Source organism: Ctenopharyngodon idella, chromosome 8, assembly GCF_019924925.1.
Source record: "Ctenopharyngodon idella isolate HZGC_01 chromosome 8, HZGC01, whole genome shotgun sequence".
Taxonomy (NCBI): domain Eukaryota; kingdom Metazoa; phylum Chordata; class Actinopteri; order Cypriniformes; family Xenocyprididae; genus Ctenopharyngodon; species Ctenopharyngodon idella.
This window is the reverse complement of record NC_067227.1, coordinates 14,833,400-14,861,296: the sequence shown is the minus strand read 5'-3', so window position 1 is coordinate 14,861,296 and position 27,897 is coordinate 14,833,400. Positions and strand designations below refer to the sequence as shown.

The window sequence follows — 27,897 nt, the reverse complement described above, 5'->3', positions numbered from 1 at the left end:
GTAGATATTCTTTCTTGTATTTCGTTCCCTTAATGATCCATGCTTCCAGAAGTCTGTGAGGCAGTTTCTCGACAATTGAGTTTACTCCCTTAATAGCCTTCCTCTTTCACTGATTGCACTTCCATGAGCAGATCTGTGAGCTTTTGCAACTGATTGAAATCTCTGTTAGAAATCTTAGCAAAAATCTCTAAATGTTTGAATATGAATGCTTCAATCACCTCTGGGGAACCATATTTTCTGTTTAGACATTGCCACAAAAGTCTAAGGCCTGCTTCAGGATCGCGTGCATGGGCCGCTCTTATACTCAGAGCATGTCGGATGGACTTACCTTTGAGCCACTTGGTATGCAAATTGAGCTCTTTACATTCAGATCATCAGTGGCATTCATGAATTTTGTTTTCCAGGATATGTAATTCTCTGGCTTGTTATCAAATACTTTGAAGCTGGTAGTGAGAAGATCACGACGTGCAAGAAACAAGGCAAGATCAGACACTTTGCTGGATCGAGGTGCTGGCGTACGTGGCGAGCAGGGCTTTCATTTTCGTTGTTTGCAAATTGCAGCATATTCCAATACCCTTGCTGCTGTGAGAGCTGCTTCAGCTTCACCCTTCTCTTTCAGAGCATTTAGCATTGCTTCAATCCTAGCCTTTTCAATCTCCATCCCTATCTGGCGCTTTGCAAACACAGCTCTTTTGCGTGCGGCCTCTGCATTTGCGCGTGCCTCAGCTGCAGCTTGGCTAGACCTATTGGAGCGACATGAGGATGAAGCGTTGCTGGCTGAGGATTTAGCCTCTGACCTGGTTTCCAGTTTGGAAACTTGGCTGTGTTTCGACGAGTGTGACATTCTGGACCTTTCCGGAGATAGGGTGCATGTAATCCACTACAAGGCTCTCAATGCAAAGTTAATCTTTTCACTCTTCTGCCCTCAGCTTGCGTTTTTCTTATTTTGTTTAGCGAGCTAAACAAAGCCCCAGTAAAGGTTGTAGACAGAAATCAGGGTAAAACTCTCTTTACTGGAGACCAATTTGTGAAACTGCAACACAAATGAACAAAGATATTGAAAAAAATACTACCTCTTACAAAGTTACAGTCACTTCACATAGCTCAAAACAGTATGTAAAATGCATTCAAATGTAAGATGAATATAAATCACCTTTACACAACTTTGAACATAGCAATGTTAAGATGAATAAACAATCTAGCTTCTCAATTATGTGCCTCAAGTTACATTTAGCGTCACATGTAATTAGTTCTTAAACACATGCATAACTTATCAAAATTCACATAATCATATGTTACTGTATAAATTAACCTTTTAAACTTACAGATTGTGCTTTTTCAAGAGCAAAATGAGAAAGGTGGGCTTAGATGCACATCTCTGCACAATGAGCTCTGAAATCCAAAACAGCTGATGTATTACTAAAAGTGACAGAGTTCTTAAACTAACCACTAGGTGTCAGTACTGACAAAGTAAACTATAATATAACTAGGGCCAGGATACTCACCAAGGCTGCATTTATTTTATCAAAATACAGTAAAAACAGTAATATCATGAAATATTATTACAATAAAAAAAAAAAAGTTTTCTACTTTAATATATTGTAAAATGTATTATATTAAAAAATATTAATTTCTTTACTACTAATAACAATACTATTTACCCCAAACGTTTGAATGGTAGTGTGTCTTCATCAAATAAGCATGATGAATCAATGAATCTATGTGCCAGTGTTAGCTGAAGCTGGGAATTCTATAAAATCACCAAACATGAGGTGCTTTCCACCCTTCTTGTGGTGAATACCATAGCACAGTCTTCAGTATTGTGGTTACTGTGTGTTTAAGCATTTACAAATTTGTTGGTGTGCAAAAGCACCACTTACCTTATAAAGTAAATACACTTATAATTGTCATTTAATTTTATAAACAATTCATTTTGCAATGTTACCTTCAATAAAATGTAAAGGAATTTGTGAAAACCCAGTTTAGTTGGAAAGCAATATATCAGAAGTGGCTTTTGACTTTTTAGTTTTAAAGACCATGAAGAAAATGCAAGAAACTATCCCTGATGTTTTTGCTGTTGTTGTTGTTGTTTGTTGATACTTTTAATTGATATAGAATGTTAATTAAGGGAAGGTCACTCATGATGGAACGGTCCTGCTCACAGATTATCGGATTTCTAGCACAGTGAAGTGCATGCCTCAGGACATCTTGATGTCTTGAGATAAATGAACCTTCGCTCTAGTCTAGCGCACGTTGTGTTCCCCACCTACAGACTGCAATATATACAGGGCGACGTAAACCCATCTGCGGGCTTCCCTGCGGACTAACAGTGCAGGCTTTTATTACGTGATGCCCATCTTCAGGCATTTAGCCATGCAGCGGCAGCCTCAAATGAAGGCCTGATCAGATAAAGACAGCCTTTGAGCTGTTTTCAATTACAGAGCATTGATCCAGTTCCTCTGGATCAACTTCACAAATTACATGATCCACTTTTAGCTCCACTGTCTTTCCACAGGCACTCAGTCATGCCCCTGACGTCTCTGGACCGATCAGCGCTCTGAGCGCCCCGTGGGCTCTGATCAGTGAGGGGTGGCCATTGATTAAGCGCTCCCCGATGGTCTGTCATGTGGTGGGCAGAGAAGTGATCAGTGTGGATTAGTGTGATTCATCGAAGAGTTCAAACCTGTGACAGGACTACCTGCTCTCTGACATCAGGATGGTTTCTCTTAATTGATTGTTTGAGTGAGAGCTTGTTACTGGGAAACCATATACAGTTTAATTAGTGTTTTAGTAGAAAGGAACTGGCATGATGGCATTTAACACAATTAAATGCTGTTAAAAAGTTTGGAAAATATTGTTATTTTTACATAATAGCATTAAAATAATAGCTTTTTGTGAGGAAAGACACAAACTGCCATAGCTTTCAAATCTTCTTGACACTTGTCTGAGTTCAGAGATGGTGCAATTATTTACATGTGTTTCAAGAAAAAATGGTGAGAATGGTGAGTCTTTCTGTTGAGTTGTCCTGATGGGCTGCACTCAAAAGATTTAGATGATTTGAATGAGCCAGTTCTTCAAAAATCAAAAATATACTACAGCGTGACCATAAGTCACGAGCAAATGATTCTTATGAGCTGGTTCTTTTTAGCAAATCAAAAATATACTGCGCAACCAGAGTAGTCTGATTCATGAGCAAATGATTCTTATGAGCCAGTTCCTTTTAGCGCAGTCAGAGTAGTGAATGACTCTTATGAACTAGTGCTTTTTAGCGAATCAAAAAGATGTGACCAGAGTAGTTGGATTCACAAGCAAATGATTCTTATGAGCCAGTAGTTTTTCTTAGCGAATAAAAAAACATTATGTATTAACAGAGTCATCAAATTCACAAGCAAATGACTCTTATGAGATGGTTTTTTTTAACAAATCAAAAGCATACAGCGGAGCTGGATTCACAATGCACACCTGTACAGTAGAGGGCACAGCTCAAACAAACCTTTCAAACAAATGCAGGAGAAACATGTTCAACAATCTTACTTCTGCAATAAAAAAAAAAAAAAGTCATTTTTGCTTATTTGTAAGGTTGAATTGAATCATCGAAGGTCAGCAGCAAAGACATTGGTTAATGAAATGAGATTAAATACATCAAGTATATTTGCATTATTTAACATATTTAATTATATCAGGTTTACATACTATTCTGAGATTGCATTTCACTGTTATTATTCATATTGAGGAATTCTGAAAATGTTTTTGTGTAAGTGAAATCAGTAAATGCCTGCACACATTTAGTCTAGCGCTACAATACCCATCATGTTCACACATCGCACACAACGCCTCTGCACTAATGCTGCCTTTACGTGCTCTCGGAATTTCCTAAGTAAAAAAATTGCACATGAACGCCCTCTCATGTCCAAACTTGAATGCAATAAGCTCGTAATCACGACTTCAGAAGTGGTAATTATCAAATTCCCTATAGCACATGAAGGCCTTGTATAATTTACAGCATTAGCAGAGAGAAAATGGAGATGGTCCGCACTGCAGAACACGAGATCCAGGGGGCGAGGTTGAATCCAGATCCAACTCCTCCCACTTTACGTATCCCTAAACCTACCCGTCTCCACCCCCTGGATCTTGTGTTCTGCAGTGAGGGGCTACTGAGAAAATGTCTTTCTGTATGGAAAAATATGTAAACAAAACGGGCATTATAATTGGAATTGAATCCGAATTAAAATCAAATCGATTCAAATTGAGAGTTTCTGAATCAGAATCAAATCAAATTAGGAAATCTGTATCGCTACCCAGGGAAGGTTGGGGAAAGTTCACAACAAAAGTGAAATGAGTAAGCCTAAAGTGGAAGGAAATGCAAATTCACATCTTTACAGTAGAGGGTGCAGCTCAAACAAACCTTTCAGCTGTGCTGCCTTTCTAGATTAAAGAAGAATAAGAACAGGAGAAGGAAGTTCAACACTCTTATTTCTAAATCTAATCTAAAGTAATTTAGATTGTTATTCTACAAGTAATTAACTTTATTATTCATTTTGAGGAATACTGAATATTTTCATGCAAGTGAGATGAGTAAATGCATGTTCACATTTAGTCTAGAACCAATAACCATCATGTTCACACAGCGCACACAACACCTCAACATGGGGACAGGAGAGCTGTCAGTCAATAAATGTGAAAAAGAAACTTGCGTTACTTATTTGAAAAAGTAACTTAGATATTTTGTTGTAAATTGAAAAAGTAATGTGTTACTTTACTGGTTACTTGAAAAAGTAATCTGATTACGTAACTCAAGTTACTTGTAATGCGTTACCCCCAACACTGGCCCTAGCGATCATCATCTTTTAAATTGAACCCAAGCAAGAGATGAGGCGAATGATGTCTGCTTGTCTCTTTCTCTTGCTCTCTATCTCTGTCTCCATTCACTCCAGCACTGTTATGCAAAACAGCTAAAGTGATAACTGCACATTGTTTGTTTTAGGTTCTGAAATGGTGCAGTCCATTTCTGGCAGCCACATATAACACTCAGTATGATTAAGACGAATCAGCCCACATAAAATCAGAGTGCTGACATAAGCAAATACACTGTGATAGTCTATGCACAGCTGGCGTTCCTTACGGCTGTAAAATGCATGCACACCCACACGCGCATTTACATGCTTATTACACATGCATCATATTTTCATGCACAAGCATGCACGTGTTTCTGAAAGCATAATGCATGTTACAGCCCACCCACAAACACACAAATTTGCTTGAATCATGATAACCATGTAGCAAATCAAACATTTTGTTTCAGTATTCTGTTATTTCATGAACATCTTTTTTTTTTGTTTTTTGTTTTTTTTGTTTTAGGTCCTCCTTTACCTCCTCAGGATGTGCAAGTTCAGTTGGGACAGACACCTGGAGTCTTGCAAATCCGGTGGAAGCCCCCTCCCCTAACTCCTACCGGCACTTCCAATGGAGCCAGTGTAATCGGCTACATAGTCTGCACTAAAGGTCAAAAGGTGAAGTGATGTTGCTGCTTTTTACTATCATCATGCCATTTACTCGTAACAGCTACTGATTTGCTAGAAGCTGTGTGCTTTGCTAAAGAAGCCAATGAAAGGTCCAAGACCAGCTTTGTAGGTTGAACATGTTATGGTAGTTCACATGTTTGGAGTGCAGGTTTCATTCTGCTCACTGGCGCCATCTGGTGATCGCTTGTGTCAGTGGATGGCCAATGTTTCCTCTGTGTTATATAATGCAAGGGTTTATGCAAGTCATTTTGGTCAATCAGACAAAAACATATTTTGAAATTACAGTATCTCACAGAAGTGAGTACACCCCTCACATTTTTGTAAATATTTTATTATATCTTTTCATGTGACAACACTGAAGAAATGACACTTTGCTACAATGTAAAGTAGTGAGTGTACAGCTTGTATAACAGTGCAAATTTGCTGTCCCCTCAAAATAACTCAACACACAGCCATTAATGTCTAAACGGCTGGCCACAAAAGTGAGTACACCTCTAAGTGAAAATGTCCAAATTGGGCCCAATTAACCATTTTCTCTCCCCGGTGTCACGTGACTCATTAGTGTTACAAGGTCTCAGGTGTGAATGGGGAGCAGGTGTGTTAAATTTGGTGTTATCGCTCTCACTCTGTCATACTGGTCACTGGAAGTTCAACATGGCACCTAATGGCAAAGCACTCTCTGAGGATCTGAAAAAAAGAATTGTTGCTCTACATAAAGATGGCGTAGGCTATAAGAAGATTGCCAAGACCCTGAAACTGAGCTGCAGCACGGTGGCCAAGACCATACAGCGGTTTAACAGGACAGATTCCACTCAGAACAGGCCTCGCCATGGTCGACCAAAGAAGTTGAGTGCACGTGCTCAGCGTCATATCCAAAGGTTGTGTTTGGGAAATAGACGTATGAGTGCTGCCAGAATTGCTGCAGAGGTTAAAGGGGTGGGGGGTCAGCCTGTCAGTGCTTAGACCATACGCCGCACACTGCATCAAATTGGTCTGCATGGCTGTCGTCCCAGAAGGAAGCCTCTTCTAAAGATGATGCACAAGAAACGCCCACAAACAGTTTGCTGAAGAAAAGCAGACTAAGGACATGGATTACTGGAACCATGTCCTGTGGTCTGATGAGACCAAGATAAACTTATTTGGTTCAGATGGTGTCAAGTGTGTGTGGCAGGCAACCAGGTGAGGAGTACAAAGACAAGTGTGTCTTGCCTACAGTCAAGCATGGTGGTGGGAGTGTCATGGTCTGGGGCTGCATGAGTGCTGCCGGCACTGGGGAGCTACAGTTCATTGAGGGAATCATGAATGCCAACATGTACTGTGACATACTGAAGCAGAGCATGATCCCCTCCCTTCGGAGACTGGGCCTCAGGGCAGTATTCCAACATGATAACGACCGCAAACACACCTCCAAGATGACCACTGCCTTGCTAAAGAAGCTGAGGGTACCTAAACTCTATTGAGCATCTGTGGGGCATCCTCAAACAGAAGGTGGAGGAGCGCAAGGTCTCTAACATCCACCAGCTCCGTGATGTCGTCATGGAGGAGTGGAAGAGGACTCCAGTGGCAACCTGTGAAGCTCTGGTGAACTCCATGCCCAAGAGGGTTAAGGCAGTGCTGGAAAATAATGGTGGCCACACAAAATATTGACACTTTGGGCCCAATTTGGACATTTTTGGAAAACTCACTTTTGTGGCCAGTGGTTTAGACATTAATGGCTGTGTGTTGAGTTATTTTGAGGAGACAGCAAATTTACACTGTTATACAAGCTGTACACTCACTACTTTACATTGTAGCAAAGTGTCATTTCTTCAGTGTTGTCACATGAAAAGATATAATAAAATATTTACAAAAATGTGAGGGGTGTACTCACTTCTGTGAGATACTGTATATCAACCCCTTTTTGTGAGACAAAAAAAAACTGTATATTCAAAATACATAATTATCATGTATACATAAATGTATTTTTCTGAGATGTTTTTCATGTACCAGTAGGTTTAAATAAATAAAAAATAAGTCTTGACGGTCCAGGACCAGTGTGGCGAAGAAGAAATGTCACAGTGCAGTTTGTCACTGTTTTACATTCATGAATAATACAGTATATGTTTTTGTGCCTGGCAAACATTTGGATTTCTATGATGTATTAAGCATCTAGCTGACTAACATTGTCAGAATTGTGAGAATTACTTGTTATAGTCTTGTAAATATGATCTGTAATAGGTTGAAATGATAATCAAAACACCGTATGGTGTTCTTTTTTTCAAACAAAAGTGTTTATGAATTTATTTCTGTCACAGAATTCATTTGTAACTGTGTAATTTCCAGCTATTATTGCACATTTTTATTTTATATATACATTAAAATATAAAAAATATATAAATAATACATAAATAAATAAAATGTGTATATAAAAATATATTAACATTAAAATAAAACATATTATTTTATGATAATAAACACTACTGTTCAAAAGTTTTAGATTTTTTAAGATTTTTTTTATTCTATTTCAGATAAATGCTGTTCTTTTGAACTTTCTATTCAGCAAAGAGTCCTTAAAAAATTTACACAACTGTTTTCAACATTGTTAATAATAATAAGTGTTTCTTGAGCAGCAAATCAGCATATCATATTTATTAGAATGATTTCTAAAGGAGTAATGATGCTGAAAATTCAGCTTTGCCATCACGGGAATAAAATTGCATTTTAAAATATATTCAAATAGAAAACAGTTATTTTCAATTATAAAATATTTCACAATATTACTTTTTTGCTTTTTTTGGATCAAATAAATGCAGCATTGGTGAGCAGAAGAGACTTCTTTTAAAAATAAAAAATTTAAAATTAAAATTTTTGTGATTATGCCAGTGAAAAATCAAATCAAATATCAGGGCATATCTGAATAACTGCCCGACTGGACCAGAAGAAAACACTCCTTATTGTTTTTCCTTGCAAAGGCACATTTGTTTATCCTACATTTCTGTTTGTTTGTGTGTGTTTTTTTTTTTTCAGATAGCAGAGATAATGTACCCCACAGCAGATTTTGTTACAGTAGAACTGAATCGTATCCAGTGTCTGGAAGCACGGGAGGTCGTAGTGAGGACAATATCAGCACAAGGAGAGTCGCAAGACTCTCCCGTTGCCGCCATTCCGCACAGCCTCCTGGTGCCTCACCTCCATGGACACCCTCACCCTCAGACTCACCCACCTCCCTACCCTCAAGCCTACCCCCCAACCCATCCGCAACCGCACGTACAACCTCACACCGTCCCACCACCCCACCCTCACCCTCATCCCCCACCCTCGCATCCCCACCCCTCGCCCTCCCTGTATAAACCCAAACTCCTACCAAGTGCCAGAGACCCCCATGCCAAAGAGCCAGAGATGAGCAGGCGACCGGGACAGTCCTGGGAGCCGCATCCCCGAGTCCCGTCACCCCTACCACCCCCTTCGCACCCGGGGCACACGCTGGAGCCCCCTCACGTAGAGGGCCGGCGCTCGCCATCCCCTCAGAGGATCTTGCCTCAACCTCAGGGAGTGCCCATTCCTAACACAGTGGCTCGTGCTATGGCCCGCCAGGCAGCGCAGAGGAGCGCCCCAAACAGCAGGGTGAGTCCACTAGTTTGTTTGAGTAAATGAGGAAATTGATGTCAGGATGTCAATACAGATGATTGCTAGCGTACTATGAAGCAGCATGATAAAATATTATGTACATGCAGGGCTTGACACTTACTTTTTTTCCCCAAGAAACACGTGCTTCTAAGTTGAAAAATTTAGGAGCACATTAAAAAACTTTAGGGGCACAATGAAAATTGATCAGTTAATGTCTTTTTCTTTAATAAATGGATACAAGGAGAAATTTATAAGAAAAAGTATTTAATTTATTAGAATGCAATATATATATATATATATATATATATATATATATATATTCTTTAAATAATAATAACAATTCACTGTAATATTTAAATCTAATAATTGTATATTTAATACTTTTTATTATTAAAAACTGCATTTATTATGCAGTATTGTTTAGTTTTAATGTAATAATTATTTAATATAAATAACATTATCAAAAACTGTTTTAATTTAATTAGTAACAACATTATATAAGCTAAATGATTTTGATGTTTTGATATTAACATATAAAACAAATTATTCTGCCAATAGTAAATCTATATATGGAATAATAGGTTAAATAATTTTCCTAGTCTTTCCTTCCTTTGACGGGCCATCAATAGATTTATTATGATCTTAAATTTCATAAAACTGGGGACCCGCTGGCACTTTTTTTTATTCACACACGTGCTCCTAAGTACATTTTACAATCCGCACATGTCGCATTTTAGTTGCAAATGCAAGTGAAATGCTTGCAATGTGAAACCCTGACTCGATCTGTTTCAGGTGGAGAGGAGGAACATCTTCAGTGAGAAGGGTAACGCTTCACACTCATTAAACTCAGATGAGGAAGAGGACGGGTATGATTCCCCCCACGCCAGGCGAAGAGGAGCTTCTGTGGATGAGTTTCTCAGAGGTTCTGAGTTGGGCAGACACGTGAGTCCAAGGAACAGTAATCTTCTCAACTTTAAAGTGCTTCAGTTCTATAATTGCTCAGGGAAACTTTTCTGGGAGTTTTGGGCCAGCTGACAGAATCGTCATGCATTGTCACTACATCTTACTTTTTGTTTATTTATGCTGTACAAATCATTACAAAATACACATTCCAAGTGTCACAATATATTAAATTGAATTATATTTTGTTTATATTATATTTAATGATTAATTAAATTATATTGAATTATAATTATATTTATGTAAAAAAATGTATGTTGATTTATGTCTTTTCTCTGTTAACATTGGTGAAATGCCATTCCAATACCTGCATGTCCTAAAATGTTGAAATATGAGGGGAAGCTACATTTTTCATAGGGTGTACTAACTTTTGTGCCCCAAATGTTTAAATTATTATTATTATTTGGAAGCCATCAATACTTCACTCTTAAAACCAATTAAGAGTGAAGTATTAATGAGCAAAAGAGATTGGGGACAAAGTTATGGACCAGAAAGTGAGATTTCCATTGAGTTCAGAAGATTTCTTCCTGGTGTCTCATGGTTTTGTTAAATCATGAAGATCTCTTTGTCTCTGTACCTCCAGCATCATCAATACAGCCACAGTGAGGAGTACTACACTGAGAGCAGTCGGGGCTCCGATCTGTCTGATATCATGGAGGAGGATGAGGAGGAGCTCTACTCGGAGATGCAGCTGGAAGAAGGCCGCCGCCGCAGCATCAACTCACACAACACGCTTAAGGTATGGAACAGACACCCTACCGGCCGCCGTCTGTCTTGGGCGTGGGCCACAGGGCCGCAGGCTAGAGGCTGGGACAGACGAAGGGGGATGGAGTATGCCGTGGTCTGTAGGGCTCCTCCGAGGGGGTGGTACTAGCTGGTTGGCACTTCAACCTTGTAGAATTGGCTTGAACGGCCAACTGCAGTTTGGTTAAGGTGGTTTTTTAGAGGTAAGCACATTTTTGTTATTAAGTAACTCCTTGGATTTGTCCTGAATATGGCTAGCAATGGGTTTTTGTGTTTTCGTGATTTTCAATTTAAAACGGGAGGTGTTAGACCTCTGGTGCTTGAGCGGCAGGATCTTAACAGGTCAACCCATCCTCAGTCTCTCCTGGGTCCTAAAAGTGGGTCGCTTTGCACTACCGAACTTCGACGTCATCCAGTCATTTAGCCAGCTTTGTATCAGCCTGTCCAGTCATACAAAGCTCGATACATCTGAATGGCTTAATCTGAGGCTGCACACGCAATGCATGAGTTGACGATCTGATATGCTTTACACTCTCCAGGTGTTGCAAACTGTGTTGTTCAGTTTCAAGTACTGCATCACTATGCATTTCTATTTAGTAGTATTCGATCTGGATTACTCTATGTGGTAGAAGGTGCTCTTGTTACTTGGAATTGACAGGATTATTTAGCAGATTCTTCGATTTATTGCATATGACAATCACATATGTGCAGATATATACGTTGTGTATTTGTTTGCCTTGCCTGAAGTGTTCACCTCTTGGAATATACTGCCATGGTTTAATGTGTTTGTTATTATTATTAAATAAAGACAGGGTTTGTTTGTGTACTCTATGTATAAGTATTACATAAATTTATACTGTTTAAAGTGTCAAATTAGCTTCTGCTTGATCAGGTGAAAATGCACATATCATTCCAAGGGCATTTTGGGAATCTCATTTAAGTAAAGTATGCTTAAATGAAACAGGTTATTCACTTTTGATTATGTTTGTCTCATGGTTACACTTCTGTTAAGTTTTACTTTTCTCAGTGTAATTTTACAATTTTGTGAATATCTGTCTCTTCATGAAAATGTCTAATATTGTTAAGATTTCTTTCTAATTATACAGTATATATGAATAAGTATAATACAGAAAGGTTTATTAAAGAAAATACACTATGTATTGAATATATGAAGCAATAAATGGTATATTATATTCAGTTTTTGTCATTTTTGTTTTGAGTTATCTTTTTGGAGACCTGAGCGGCCATTGGGATTGTGGTATGAAAGCTAACACCTTATATAGATTATGTTTCTTTGTTTTTGGATATTTTTGCCTCAACGACTGTGCTACAGTTTAGTATCATACAGAAAAAGATATTTGCAGCGTTGTTGACCTCAAATACTAAAAAATACAAGCATTTTTAAAAATATTCTGCTATAGCTAAGGCTGGACGATTAATCGAAAAGTAATCGAAACCGAAATTCAGAACCTAAAACTGCCGTAATTTTCCCATGTTGGTTATTTCGGTTTTTTAATCCTGTTAATACTGCCCCCTTAAAAACATACTACCGCATGTGTAGCCACGTCACTCTGCCCTGTCCAGTCAGTGGCATAAAAGCAACACAGGGGTGAATGCCGGTTTAACACGTAGTGATGGCGCGCGAGCGGTGAGCCTTGCGTCTTCACTAAACTTTGTCAGTTGTATGTGTTTTAAGGTTTGCCAGTTTGGACATTGAAGCAATTTTAGACGATTGGATGTATATTATTTCGAGCTACCATGCTCACGCAGCTGCATTGTGGCACATACACTCATATAAACAGTAACGTTAGCTGTGCAAAACGTGAAGATCGCGCGCACAGAGAGGAACGCAGAAACTAGTTGTCAGCGCTGTCCAGTGATTTATCACTAAAGTCGCTTAGAAACTCAAAAGTTATAGCATATATTTTTCTAGTAGGAACTATTTACAACCCACAGCTTCACAATTAATAGAGAGACGGTATTCACACATGCAATCACTCGTACTGGTACTGTACTAATTTATCTTTATGTGATTTACAATGAGCAGAAATCTGTAAGAAATGTTAAGAACCATAAAATAACTGCTGAAAGTGAGCTATGTCATGTCAGATCACTCTTTCAATAGGGAAAAATATCCCACCTTTAATAGTCAATCATATTTACAGTTACAAACCTTGTCAGTGAACTATGAGGGCAAAAAAAAAAGAAAATTGTTAATTAATTGTAATCGAGGTAAAATGTTCAGTTAACCGAGGTTTTGATTTTAGGCCATAATCGTCCAGCCCTAGCTACAGCCATCACCACTTAATCGCAAAATATCTGCTATGTGTATCTGCTATATGCTATGTGGATGTAGAAATTTTAAACAACCAATCACAATTTTCATACACAATTTAAAATCATTAGAAGAGATTTGTATTTTTAATAATATATTTTTTTTAAATTTCCATTCCAGGTTACTGGTCTACTTTTGAACACGATTCACTTTTTGCTTGGCAGACGAATCTCCATTTTGTTTTTTGTTGTTTTTGGTTTATTTTTATTCATGTATAGTCCATAGATTTGTTAGTCTTGATCCTTTGATTGCCTGTTATTAATTTCTAATGTTATGTGTTCTGAATTCTCATCTGTAGATTTTGTTGTTGTTGTTGTTGTTGTTGGACTGTGCCTTGTTAGTGGATTGTCTCAATGAACCCTGCATATGTGATACTCTCCGGTTCTCATTTTCTGTATGGTTTGCATTTCCTGACATTTTCCTTCTACAGATTCCCTTCCGTCGCATGTCATGTCCGTCATGGAATGAGACTGCATGCCCTACATTCGACCATGATCTCCGATAACTAATTCTGTCTTTATTTTGTCTTTCTTTTCCCATTTTGTTCTCTATTTGCACACTGTTTTATCTTCTCTGCCTGTTCTAACACCATCAAACAAAACCCGCCAAAACGATCCCGATTTTAACTAATTGAAAAACATCCAAATCTAACTGAAACTTTGGCTCCTTCCTCGTCCATCACCCTCTCCGGCCTCTAAAAGGCGTATTACAGGCGTCAGGACCTAGCGGTGGAGCGAGACAGTTGGGACTTGCAGCGGGAGGTGGTACGACAGCGCTCCTTGCGCTCCCACAAGCGGCTCCACAGTATCCCGGAAGTTGCCGAGGAGGATCCGGACACTGGGGTGGAGGTCATGGGTCAGCGGCTGCGTTTCGAGGAGGCTCGTCCGGGCACTCCATGCAGGAGCCCGAGGCCATACCACCAGGACTCGCGGCAATCGAACCACCTCTCCCCAAGTAAGTGCATCCGCAGGCTGCAGAGGCAGCGCTCCTCTCCACGCTACACCTCAATAGAGGAGCGGCCGCAGTGCTGGAGCAGCAGCAGTAGCAGGCAGACCACTAAGAGTCCGGACAGTGGACTAGACTGCGGGAGCGAGGAGGAGGGTTCGCTTGGTTACCGTGGAGGCTACCACTCATACACAGGGGGCAGCCCGCTGCGAGTGGGTTCTGGCCCCAACATGCGGGTGATTCACAGCGAAGGGCCAGTGGAGCGCCGTGCTCTGGCTGCCGGCAGGAAAAGGACACTGACCCGCCAGTGCAGTGTGGAGGAGGACTTCCTGGATGCCATTCCAGAGACAAGGAGCATGCGGGAGTCGTACCACCATTACCACTATCATCCGCACCATCACCATCCCCAACGCAGATTCCGGAGCGAGGGCAGGCTGAGCGAGGTTGGCAGGACCTATCACAGGGACATTAGGGCCTACTCTGTGGCCAGACTCAACAGGGCAATGGATGAACCCCTGGTGTGTGTCTCCTATCCCTCCTCTCACCCTTCCGCCCTCTTCTCATCTACCAACTGCTTTGTGTTCCCATAGATAAGCAATAAAACCATTCTTCTGTTCATGGTGTTCCACCCAGTCTGTCATTGGTTCATTTAGTTTGGTTCTTCTTGTTTTACTTTTTTGTTTGGTCTATTTCGCTAGACGTTGCTTAACTTTATGTTATTGTTTGATTTCACCTTTTGATATTGCAATTGTTTTGGGGGGATTTTTGCTTGTAAGATCTTTCTTGACTTTCTTGATTTGTTTTAGATCTCATGTGACTTTGTTTGATTCCTAGAGTGTCGAGTGAAATTTTTTGGATGTGTAGGTTTGTTTTGATTACCTAAAGGCCATTTCTGAGTGTTTCTTGTTTCTGTTGTAAGAAGAGTCACAGTCCTCCATCTTATAATCTAGAGTCCAACTTTAAAGCAGTTTAAAGCAGTGTTTCCCAAACCTGTTCCTGGAGGTACCCTGTCAGTACGCATTTTGTATGTCTCCCTTAGGCTGGCCACACACTTGAATATTTTAAGGCCAATTTTGAGCCTGATTTGCATCCCCAACGATCTGGGGAGTGAAGCCCAATTTGAGGCTTGTCGCAACTGACTTTTTGTCCAAAATACCTCAATTGTATGGTGTCATTATGATTATTTTACTGCTCCCAATCCTCCACCATCCCAAATTGTAAATATCAATTGCGTTCGACTCTTGATTGGGCTCCCTCTGATGGGATACCCGCGATAGCCAATGAGAGCAAGCAAGCGTCATCTACCAGATGATTTGTGCTTCAATAACTGAAACTTGGTAGCCACAAACATTCCACGAAAGTGGAGTATTGAGGAAGAAGATCACCCATATTCTACTTTGTTTTTCACTGTAAAACAGAACGCTTTCCAGGAGAGCCAGCTGACAAGGTCATTTGTCCTCCATTTGTTTTTCTTCTTAAGTCACATTTGATCTCGCGAGTCTCCGTGTGAAATCGTTCCAACAATCAACAAGTGTGTGTTCTCGCGGTCTGGTTGAATCATCTAGTGTGTGCGTTCAGAGGATAATAATGCTAAAATTCGGTTGAAACTGTCATTGTGTCTGTGGTCTCCCACAGTTTTAAAATTGTTTAAGATTTGAAAATCGTCTAGTGTGTCCCAGGCCTTATTCATTTTAGGTCTTGGAGTCTCTAATAATGAGCTGATGAGTTGATTCAGGTGTGTTTGATTAGGAACAAATCAAAAATGTGTTGTTTTGGGGTCCTTCCAGGAACAGAGTTGAGAAACACTGGTTTAGAATTGTTTATAAGAAGGCCGAACACACTAAAATAAGGATAAATCTGCACATTCAATAGCGCGGTGTGGACAAGTTACTTGTGCAAGCCAATAAACAGTGTGGTGCACTTATTGGAATGGTCATAGCTGTTTGTCTGCACAGTTTCAACCATGAAGAGCTAACCAGTCAGGATTGTGCTGCACAGTTAAAACTGGTTTGCACCACGCTAACTTCAGTCGAGTTAGTTGTGTCGCAGTCCAGTTAGTTGTTCTGCACTGTGCATTGGCTTGAACAGATATCTCATCTGCACTTCTCTGAATTAAGCAGCACAGATACATCTTTTTTGGTGTGTTTTGCTTTCCCTGGTTGTTTGCTACAAATACCTTTTCATACATCAAGGTCTTTGCACTACTGGCCTAATATTACTCAATATTGAGGGGGGACCAAATGAAAAATTCAAGAATCCATGATTGAAAAATTGACCATTATTCTGAATATTTGGGGGGAATGTCACCCTGGATGTCTGTGGTGGTTAAGGTCCTGACTACTGTCCATATACAGATTTGCAGCACCTATGAATAGTTTTATTTACACTTTTATATATTTAAAACACTAAGAGTGTAGACAGACCACAATGTAGAATTATATGAATCAGAAAGCTCATATCACACAAACTACATTAAAAACTCTCCCATATGAGCTAAAGAGGAGCAGAACAAAAACCAAAATGGTCTTTAGCTAAGCATCTAGTTTCTGCCAAAAACCCTGCTCATGTTGTTGTCAGAGTTTGTTTCAATTGTTTATGTTAAATGTTTTGGCGGGTTCATCCTCCTTGTTTTGATTTCACTTGGGACTAGAATCTCGTTCTCTAAAGAAATCTTTTTTTTTTTTTTTTTTTTCATTTTGGGGTTGATGGGAGTCTTTTTTTAATAGGATATCTATTTTTAAGGCACCACAGGTTTTGATTAACATTTTAATGTTTCCTTTTGAAGATTTTAGGGAGCTCTCCCTCAACGGGACGCTCGGATCGACTGGACCATTCCGGCCGTAGGATGAGTCATGGCTGTCCACCCGCTCAGAGAAGGCCAATGACAGTCCCTTCCATTGGTTAGTGAGGTTACATGTTTGGACTCTGCCTCCCTTCCTTTAGTATCTTTCATAGAGACTCCTATTGTGTGTTCCTCTGTTTTCCTTACAGTACATGTCATGATGACAGTTATATAGGCCTGTAGGCCCTGGGAGTCCCTTGATGTACCCTGCCATTTTTGGCTTGCCTCTGCCATTCATCTTGTTTCAGATACACAAATAATAAAAGGAGGGAGAGTTATTTGACTGCTTTATTCTAGTATACAGATGGTACTCCTAACAGGGCACACACACTATCACCTAGAAAAGCATCATCATCATGAACATTGCTGTTTTACTCTGGAGCAACTCAAGTCAGCTTGCTTTCAATGCTGTTTTAAAATCAGTATGTCATTTTGACTCTAATGCATTAGAATGGCCTTTCTGATCCTAAAACAGATCTAGAGAGCCTTGAAAACATCATAATCCACATCTCACAGGCTGAGTAGAGGGGGTGTGGCTATAATGCTCTGATTGGTGTTTCCTTAGAGATCACCGTGGAGAATAACAGTGAGGGGAGTGAGGGGAACCTCTCACCTATCAAGGACGATGTTTACTATACCAATGTAGCCCACCGCAGGAAATGGCCCCCACAGCGAACTGAACACCGATATGGTATGTGGCGTGGCTCCTCCATGAAAAAGAAAATCTAACAAAAATTACCAGAACAATTTGAACTGATATATCAGATTATTACAAGAGTATCTTGTTTAAAGACCCCATGAAATCAAAGTGAGAGTTGTGTGGCTTTTAGTGTATGTCTGTTAGCTTTGAGTGGCCTATTTGTAAAGATGTTTTAGTGACTACCCAGGTAAGTTTGAATTTAGTTTGAGCAAATTCAGATTTTTTGGATTCAAGAAGATTGTTTTTTTAGCGGTGTTCATGGTCAAGGTATCTTACTCCACACGGTTAACCTGCTCCAAAGCAGATTTTATTCTGGCTAAGAGATCGCAAACCATAACTGCATGCAATAAAGTTTATCTGATGCAATAAAGTTGGATATTGACTATCTCTTAATCCAAATTAAAGCAGTTCACAGTGAAAGGATTTTAGAGACAAAATTGCCCGGCTTTTGCTGCTGATTATTTAGTATATTTATTTTATATGAATTATATATATCATATCCTTAATGCATTACATATAAGCAATTATATTTTGACAGTTAATATTCAAATTTTTATTTCAATTAAATTAAGTATATTTAAATTAAATATAAAAATATACATTTAAATATAAACTTTCAAATATATAAAGCTTTTGCTAAACTTGTTTGTGAAGCTTTTTGTGAACCTCTATAAATTGTTAATATGCATTAATATAGTCAGATATTATCTTTTTAAATTCATGATATTTTTCATAGCAATCTCTTAATCTTCAGCAGAGAAGTTAATTGTGCCAAATCTCTCACGAGAAGTAAATGAAACTGAAGCTTTTCATGTTTGTGAATATATATATATATATATATATATATGTATACACACACCCAAAATTTATTCAGACACCTTGAACACTGGTAGTCCACTGTATGAAGAATAATATGTCACAGTTTACTTTATTTTGCTATCCTCACTTACATAAATGAACTATAGTGTCCTGCACCCACTAGTAAAAATATATTAAAAATATAAAAAATGTCTGAATAATTTTTGGTTTGACTGTATATATATATATATATATATATATATATATTCGTTTGTTAAGTCTGACGTTTCGCGGCAGCGCTTCCGGGTCCAAACGCTCTATCTCGTACCACAAGAAAACAACAAATTGTGCTAATATACACACACGATGTGGTGTAATACTATCAAAAAATAATAATCATAACCTTTATCTCCATACCAAAATCCCAGATGGCCAGACAGTGATTCATCTTTTATAAATCGTTAAAATATTAATGTCTGTGACGCTGTGAGCACGGAGACTGTTGTGTAGACTAAGTGTTTTAAATGTTTAATTTTTTTAAATGTTAAACGTTTAATATGAATAAATAGTGCTCATAAACGGCCGTCGCAATGGCATTCTCAAGTGAAACGAGTCGAGGCTTGGACCCAGAAATGGCGTTCCTTACGTCACGACTTAACAAAGCCTATGAGAAAGTTGAGTAAGCTTATTCTCCACCACACATTTTTTGAGTGATTTCATGGGGTCTTTAAAGAATTGTTTCTTAACTTAATACAAGTTAAACTCTATTGACTGCTTCTGTCACATGATGTTTACCACAGACAAACATTTTGACTAAAAAAAAAATCCACTTTAATAAATGGTAAATAAATAAAATTCTCAGAAGTCACAAGAATTAAACATAATACACGTTAACATGAGAGTAGTGTGATGGTACCTCCTTACTAACCTTGTCTATAAAGTCATATCCAATCTTTCAGCTCCTCTCCTGTCCATGCTAAGCCCTTAAACATTAAACTTTATCACAAAATTCACAAAAGAATACCAGAAAGGGACACAAACAGGTAGCTATCCATAAAGTACTGTTTATAACTACATAGAAGTTCATTCTTCAGCAGTAGTCCCAGCACTAAAAGAAAATTACAGCTCAAACAACACATTTACAGTATTTAAACAAAAATACAAACTTCACATTTCCTTTAACCTGGAATGCCCTGCCTTATAGATAAACATAAAATAACTTATAAATCTTAAATGCAGTCGCTAGAGCTTTACTTGTATTGCTAATCTTAAAAAGAACAGAAGCTGCCTTTACCATAGAAGGATAGACATGTGGGAGCCTCTCATTAACATTTGAAAGACAGTATGAATGAGCATATTTATTGAGCTATCTTTACATTCATTTATCTTTATATGTTTATTTAGGTTTTAATCAAGAGGCAACTTCTACCTTTATTTTTCTCCCGTGTTAATTTTTCTTTATTTCAGTTAAATATAATTAGGATTAGGTTAGGGTTTTGGTCTGTTTAAGGGTGATTGTTCCTTTCTCTGTGCTTATTGTGTGGTCTAAAACACCAGACAGTGTTCGTGAACCCCTCTTCTCCTCCTCTTTTTCCTCATCGTTCATCTTTTACTGAGCTTTAAAAAGTTTTCCTTTGAGATCCTCGTTTGTTTCATTTGCATGGATGTCTTTCTACTGTTGGATGTTGTGTGACTGCAAAGACAAAGAGCAGAGATGTCTTCACCCCTGTGCCAGCTTTCGTAGAGGTCTATGATAACTGTGGTTTTAAATGCTGCTTGTGAATGGTCTGCATATTCTTATCAGTAACTGGGTGCATGATTCACTTCTATCAGCTACATATACACTTCTGATTAAACTGGCATGGTCTACTATTTGCTACTATCTTAACAGCTTTTTGTACAAGATAATTGTACAGAAAAGTGTTTTGCGATACCTGCTTTTGAATGATTTTGATTGGTAGTGGATCATTCCAGTGAAGTATTACGAGTGAGTTGCTGCATGTCTGTCCAGGAAAGTTCTGTATGTTTTTACAGTAAAACAGCAATGTTTTTATCCTTCCCTTGTTCTTTTAACATGCATGGCCATTTCTTACTACTGTTTTCAGTATGCTCGTATATTAACCCACTTGTGTGCTGTGCGGCAGATAATTTTACTGTGTAGGGAACATGCGTTTGTATCAGGTGTGATTAGCATTTTTATGAGTTTATTATGTTAATATGTGGTTTTTGCCTCACTTTAAGAATAAATCATATATCATATAGTTATGTAGCAGAATACTTTATACAATTTTCTGAACATGCCTCTGAAGAAATAGATTAGGCTAAATGTGTTAAAGTCTTTTTTGGGTTTTAGCTGTACTTTGGTTTCTGTGTGTAGCAGAAGCTTGCCCTCTTCTGTGTTTCAGATGGTTATGGAGGACGGGAACGGCGGTCTCCAGACTACTATGAGGAGTCGGAGCCAGAGGACTCCCGAATTTTTGTGGCCATGTTTGACTATGACCCCCTGTCAATGTCTCCCAACCCTGATGCTGCTGTAGAGGAACTTCCCTTCAAGGAGGGCCAGATCATAAAGGTTTGATCTGAACTGGCTGATGTCAAGCAATTCTCAACCGCCATTTAATTCCACAGCTTGTTTTTTCTTTTGTTTCCACTTTTAAGATCTTTTCTTTGTTTTCTTTTCTTTTCTTTTCTTTTCTTTTCTTTTCAGGGATGCACCTATACAGAAATGCTGACTGATACCACTAATTTATAATTATATTTATGTGCTAATCTACCTATATAATTGCAAATATTAAAAGTACTGATTATTAAATTATATAATATTAACTTCTAAATATACATTTTTGAGTTTAAATATTTATTGAAAAAAATATATTTATATGGCTTTATTATTACACTAAGTGCAAATAGTGTCCCTTGTTGGCAAACGCTATTTACACTAGCTCCGCACACCAATGTCTGGTTGGGCCACTCAAGTTTAAGAAAAGATGCACAGAATTCAGCATCTTTAGTGGCGCAGCAGTAGCGAGTAAGGCTCGCAGACCTGGCTTTTAACCCGATCGACATGGGTTCGAATCCGCCTTTTGCCGAGCTCGCTCTTTTCCATTTTTCCATCACATTTTACACCAGAAAGGCATTTCTTTTTAATAAAAAATAATGTTCTAAAAGTGGAAATAAACTGGCTAACGAGTGTTTAATAAAAGTAATTATTGGGTAGGGTTAGGGGAAGGTGTAGGGAGGGATTTTATTCTCCCAATAAGGTAGCATCCATTTAATCATTTCAATAAATATAATCATTTACACTTTATGATATTATTGCATCCTGTTAATGTACAAAAATACTGAGGTGCAAGTAGTATCTGCCAATATAAAGTAAGATAGCTTCTATTTACAATTTACACTTATTGCAGAGAACTGCTGCTTTTACTGGAATCTATTGCTATTTTCACCTAGTGTAAATAGCATCTATCGCTAAGAAAATGTTGCTATTGACACTTAGTGTAAATAGAATAAATTGCTATTTTCACTTGGTGTAAATAGCATCTATCGCTAAGAAAATATGCTATTTTCACTTAGTGTGTTGTTATATTATATTTTTCATATATTTTATTATATATTAGTAGAATTATTAATTATATAATAATAATTATTATTATAACTATATATGTTAAATTATTTTCTAATTTCTATTCTTTTTGACTGATACCTATAATTGATAAAGATATTTGTTTTTCTGTCAATATAATTGCCAGTATTAAAAATACTGATTATTAAATTATTAATATATATTTTAAATATGTAGCAATATATAATGAGTATATATTAAATATTCTTTATTTATATCTATACATATTTATATGGCTTAATCTTTTTTTGTATTTATTTAATATTTAAAAACATTGTGCTTATTTATATTCAAAATCTATTATATTCTAATTCTATTTAGGTATGGACTAATACAGGAATTTTGACTAATACCCATAATTGAAAATTATATGTATGTATTTATGTACCAACATAACTGCCAATATTAAAAATACTGATTATTATATTATAAATTATAATATGAAATTATAAGAGTCCTTTTTTTCAATATAAGTTCATTAATATATAATGAGTATATAATTTATAGTTATACAGTATATAATTAATCAGTATAATTCTTTTATTTCTATACATATGTATATAGCTTTATTTTGTATAAATAATACTGTGCGTTGCTAGTTGTAAGTTCTGTTCTATTCTATTCTAGTGAAAGTTCATTGCTGTCTTGCTATTCCAATGTACTTATTTTTATCTTCTGAAATCAGTGGCCATTTACATTTATTTAATTAGCAGACACTTTTATGCAAATGAAAATAATATAAGGATAAGTGAATAATCCAAGATAGAAAACATTAGAAGTAGTGCTACCACACCAAATTGAGTAGAGGACATCAGAGAGAGTGTAATTAAAAATGCAATGAAATGAGTTTAATTATGGCCCTGCTGTGTTGTCCAGGTGTTTGGAGAGAAGGACACAGATGGATTCTATAGAGCAGAGGTCTGTGGCCGCAGGGGGCTCATCCCCTGTAACATGGTCTCCGAGATCCAGACGGATGATGATGAAATGATGGACCAGCTGCTCAAACAGGGGTTTCTTCCTCTCAACACGCCCATTGAGAAAATAGGTATGAGCTAACAGGTAGTTTGTGCTGACCCTCATTTTCTGCCTTCTCTCTTTCTTTCCTCTGTTTAGATTAACATGGTGCTAGTCTGCCAATCCTCTACCTGTTCCATAGTTTTCCTTTTAGAACCCTTAAAGGGATAGTTCACCAAAAAAATGAAAATTCTGTCATCACTCATGTCGTTTTAAACCCATATGACTTTCTTTCATCTGCGGAAAACAAAAGAAGTCATATAGCAGAATGCCAAAGGCAGATTATTCCTTTAAATCCTGTGCCTTCCTTGCCTTCATCCTTTCCTCTCTCTCTTCCATTTCTTTCTTGCTTTCCTCTTTTTTTCTCAAGTGAACTGTAATAGGTTCAAAGATGGCCGTTCAATTAATCGCAGGTCCCGGAAATCCAAGAGAGGTTTGTGCCCCCATCTTTTCTTCATCAGTTTTCTCATTCAAATCATCTTCTTTTCTTTTTCACTTAAGTGCCTTTTCACAGCTCACCTCCTTCATCACTTGAATGACACTTAAATGTGAGCATGACTTATTCTTCTGTTCCTACTGACACCTCATACAGGGAATAATGCAGGTTGAACAGTGGGCTCCAAAAGTCTGCAGCTACTATTGAAAGTGTCTGAATTCTGTATTTAAGGGCATCCTGTGCTTTAATGGAAACAGGAACATCTGACCATTTATACAAATGGGAAACTTGTCTACTTACTACTAATTGTGCCTTCTATTTTTTCATACCATGACCTGAGTATTTATTTTGAGCCATTCAAGAAAACGTGCTGCATGTGTCATTTTGTAGAATTTGTAAAATAATTTTATTGTCCTAAACAAGCAGTCCAATTATAAAAATGCTTGAGTCCAATGACTTGAACAGTAGAAATCTTTTTAATATGAAATAAATGACACTTCACCTTGAAAGTTGGTAATATGCAACTCTGAATTTACTACTAAATGTGCCTTCTATTTTTTTCAAATCATGACTTGTGTATTTATTTTGAGCCATTTATGAAAAAGTGCTGAATGTGTTATTTTGCAGAGTTTGTAAAATCATTTTATTGTCCTTAAAAAGCAGTCCAATTATCAAAACTCATGAAATCTTTAGAAATCTTTTTAAAGCTAGGGTAGACACTTTTTGTTATACAGGTTGAAACTCTCTTCACATCCTGATAGCGATCAATAATAGAAGTGGTCTAAATATATAAAAAAATATGTACATATATCTTCTGTGGAAGTCTCAGGACTAAAACATGTTTGTCCAATCATTACATTCAGTCCAAATGCAATAATAGGATGACCTACCTGCCTGTAAACATATGTATTTGCATACCTCCACGCAGACATCACACGTCATCTGCACGTTTCATAAGGCTATGCAGAGTCATGGGCGTACGGGACACCCCCGCAGCCCCTGCGGTGCGTGGGGGCCCCCACCCTATGATGGGCCCCGTCGCAGATTCACCTATTTACTATGTAGCCTTTGCTTTTTTTTAGAACTGAACTCAATTGACTATGAAGATGAAAATAAAGCATCCAAGTGAAGCCCAAAAATGCAAGCAGAAGATCATAGAAAATAGTGCTAAATTACCAGAAAAAGGGGAAAAATTCACCATTGTTTCCATCGCCCGTTTGTAAGGTAGCCAAGACAACTGCGAACCTTGACGCGCTGTGTTACTGTTAGCGGACGTGTGCCTGAGACAAATAAACATGTTTGGTCTTTGCTGAGACATTATTATTGTTATTATTATTATTATATTTTGCACAAACGTATTTACCCCATGGCCAGCTCTGCTAATGGTCAGCTACCGGAATGTCTGAAGTTCTTCTCCAAATGTAGCCTAGCCAATAAGTCTAGAGTTAGCCTATTTCTTTATTCTTTTACTGTAAATACATGAATTTAGTTTAGGCCTGTATCATTTGATGCGCCGATCGAAATTACTGAAAATTTGCGACCGAAACAGCAATTTTATGTTTTCGATCGAAATAGTTTTGGAGGGCTGAAATCATTGACCGAAACAGCGAGGTTTAGCTTCTCCTCACGTTTTGACTGTGTTCTAATTCGTGCACATCGTGGATAAACCACAAATATGTTGATTTTCTTTTTATTATTATTATTATTGTTATTATTATTGATAGCCTATGTATTTTCAAGATCAATCTTTCAGTCTGTTTTTTTTTTCTTTTGATGCGTGAACAAAACTACACTAAAATGTGTAGCGCACCCATCCAATAATAACAATAAACTCTGCTTTAATATGAAATAAAGTCTTTCTCAAGTTTTAAATTCTGTTGAAAACAATTTAAAAAAGATAATTGCAATTTCTAATCTCACAATTCTGGGGGGGAGTCAGAATTGAGAGATAAATTTGCAGTTACCTTTTTTATTGTTCAGTGACAGAAAAAAATTGCTTCCAGTGCCTCAGGCTCAGCTCAGACATAGCACGGATCAAGCGTGAACTAATCATCTCTTCCTCTTTACTACTATTACAGCAGCAAGTAAACATGAATGAACAGCAGAAAGAATGTTGAAAGATACAGAACAATTTCCTGAACTGTATCGTGTATCAAACTATTGCATAATCGATCAATCAGTGTTTCAACCGCGGAAAGACGACAATAAAACAGCTTGAGAATAACGCCACATTTACCTCAGAAAATCCATTCAGTGACCACAAACTGGATAGTTAGCTATACCCTAAAATAGCATTTATACAGCACTGTATATTCATTATATGTTTCTGTAAAAAAAAAAAAAAAAAAATCGCTGCAACACTAAAATTCATTGAACTAATTAAGAAGTTTAATATTAATAAAAACAATTTTCTTCTAAAGGAATCTTGAAGAAACCTCCTGCTATTTTTAAAACAATTAAATTGGAGCAGATCGAGGCATGTTCGGCTGCAAGTTCATAAAAGATTATTCCTGCCGGGATTTTAGTTCAACTAAAAAAACTAGGTTACATACCCTATATGCCTACATATCAAAATTACATTATATAACGTTAATAATAACATTGGAAGCATCAATACAATGATAACTGCAAACGGGGTGCAGACAGCAGCAGGTGCACGACAAATTTTCATACATGACGTCACTGCTGGTGGGAGGGGCCCCATCTCGTGCTTTGCGGGGGGGCCTCACTGATGTGCGGTATGCCACTGTGCAGAGTTGTAGACAGACGTCAGTCACCGAGCGCCACAAACAGTGGCCACCTTTTACAGTTCCTCTTGAACCAAAACAACGACCTTGTTCATGTCCTCGGACTCTGAATTATACATTTCTATAGCAACACTATCAATGCCAAAATCGATCTGCAGCAGTCAGGTGGTACAAGTCAGAGTGCTAAGTTGTTTACATTCATTATTATTGTAATGTTAAGTGCTTTGAGACATGAGGTAATTTAATGCCGTCTCTTGTGACGCTTTGCAGTCTGATGTTCTGGCTTTGCGCATTCATGCGTTTTGGAGGAGGCGTGTCTTTGGAGAGCTCTCTGATGGGAGGATGGGATCTTATGCTTTTAAAGCTAGCTTGCTGTTGCTAGCCTCTCTGAAATTGCCTACCCTACCTTTAACATTGAAAAAAATGACACCTCACCTTGAAAGTTGGTAATCCATTAGAGGGCATCAAATTCTTGCTGTCATAAATCATTCTTTCCTTTTTATATCTGTTTGTGATTAATTTTAATTATGAAAATAAATATCAAATAGTACTTTGTTTTTTTTTGTTTTTGTTTTTGTTTTCTTTCTCTCTAGAATTTATTTATTTGTTTTATCCATCTATTCTTGCATATTTTTTCTCAGAGAGGAACAAAAGAAGTGGAAGGCAGCACCCGGTGTCGACGCGGAGGATGGTGGCCCTATATGACTATGATCCCAGAGAGAGCTCTCCTAATGTGGATGTGGAGGTACTAATGGAGTCTCTTTTGTCTGGGCTTTCTTTCACTTATGGTCTCATCTCATAAGCTTTTGATTTTATGCTGGATTGCCTGGACGTCTGCCTCTGTAATAGCCACCAAATTCATTTTCAGCCTATTTTCTTTGCTTTTGCGGCTACAGTGTGTTTTGTATTTTGTATGTTACTATTAATTCGGATGGCACATGGCAGCTCTAAAGAATTCGTTCTGTTTAAAGACAGTTCACTTTAAAAAAAAATGTATTGTGTCATTACTCACTATCATGTCGTTCCAATCCTGTATGACTCTGTGCCAATAGGTTTCCCAAATAATGCCCCTGTCTGCCACAGTGTTATCTTTTAGTTTTTATATTTTCAGTTTTCATTTAGTTTAAGTTGTAGTAATTGTTAGTTTGTTTTATTCATTTCATTATAGACTTCTGTCATTTTTATTAGCTTTTAATATTTCTATTTAGCTTTATTTTTTATTTCAGTTTTAGTTTTAGCAATTTTAGTACTTAAATAAGTTTAAATAAAACTTAGCCAAGCAACATTTCTAATTTTAGTTAGAAGTTTAGTTTAGTTAAAAGTTAAACATTTTAATAGTTTTAGTTAACAATAAAATCACTGGTCTGCCATTGGTTGGAAAACAAATAATCCCACGACTCCCACCCAAACTCATGCTATTGGTTGAGCCAATGTAGCTCTTTTGGCTTGGACAGTAGAAAGCATTTTAACATAAACAAATTAAACTTCACCCAGTTGCTAATATGCACTTCCGAATTTATCCATTAGAGGGCATTAAAATAGAACAACATCAAATTGGGCGATTCATGTTGCCATCCTGACAACCAGGTCTGCTGTCATTCATAAATCATGCTGTGCTTCTTC

General features: G+C 37.6%; 1 protein-coding gene across 35 annotated transcripts in view; it reads left to right on the top strand.

Annotated features, from left to right (window-relative positions):
- The window catches only part of rimbp2b (RIMS binding protein 2b), a 170,588-nt gene that overhangs the window by 133,790 nt on the left and 8,901 nt on the right, over positions 1–27,897 (top strand). For 17 of the 35 annotated variants that reach the window (XR_007931375.1, XR_007931374.1, XM_051903908.1 and 14 more), the window contains 11 exons: positions 5,359–5,510; positions 8,529–9,125; positions 9,921–10,070; positions 10,672–10,827; positions 13,869–14,630; positions 16,898–17,012; positions 17,520–17,645; positions 20,858–21,024; positions 22,954–23,122; positions 23,462–23,524; positions 26,916–27,019. Coding sequence is in view for 33 of the 35 variants with exons in the window: in XM_051903908.1 (XP_051759868.1) it covers positions 5,359–5,510; positions 8,529–9,125; positions 9,921–10,070; positions 10,672–10,827; positions 13,869–14,630; positions 16,898–17,012; positions 17,520–17,645; positions 20,858–21,024; positions 22,954–23,122; positions 23,462–23,524; positions 26,916–27,019 (2,561 nt within the window). In the remaining 2 variants the exon portion in view is untranslated. The remainder of the gene's footprint in view (positions 1–5,358; positions 5,511–8,528; positions 9,126–9,920; positions 10,071–10,671; positions 10,828–13,868; positions 14,631–16,897; positions 17,013–17,519; positions 17,646–20,857; positions 21,025–22,953; positions 23,123–23,461; positions 23,525–26,915; positions 27,020–27,897) is intronic. The other 18 variants (XM_051903928.1, XM_051903931.1, XM_051903933.1 and 15 more) reach the window with 8 other exon arrangements.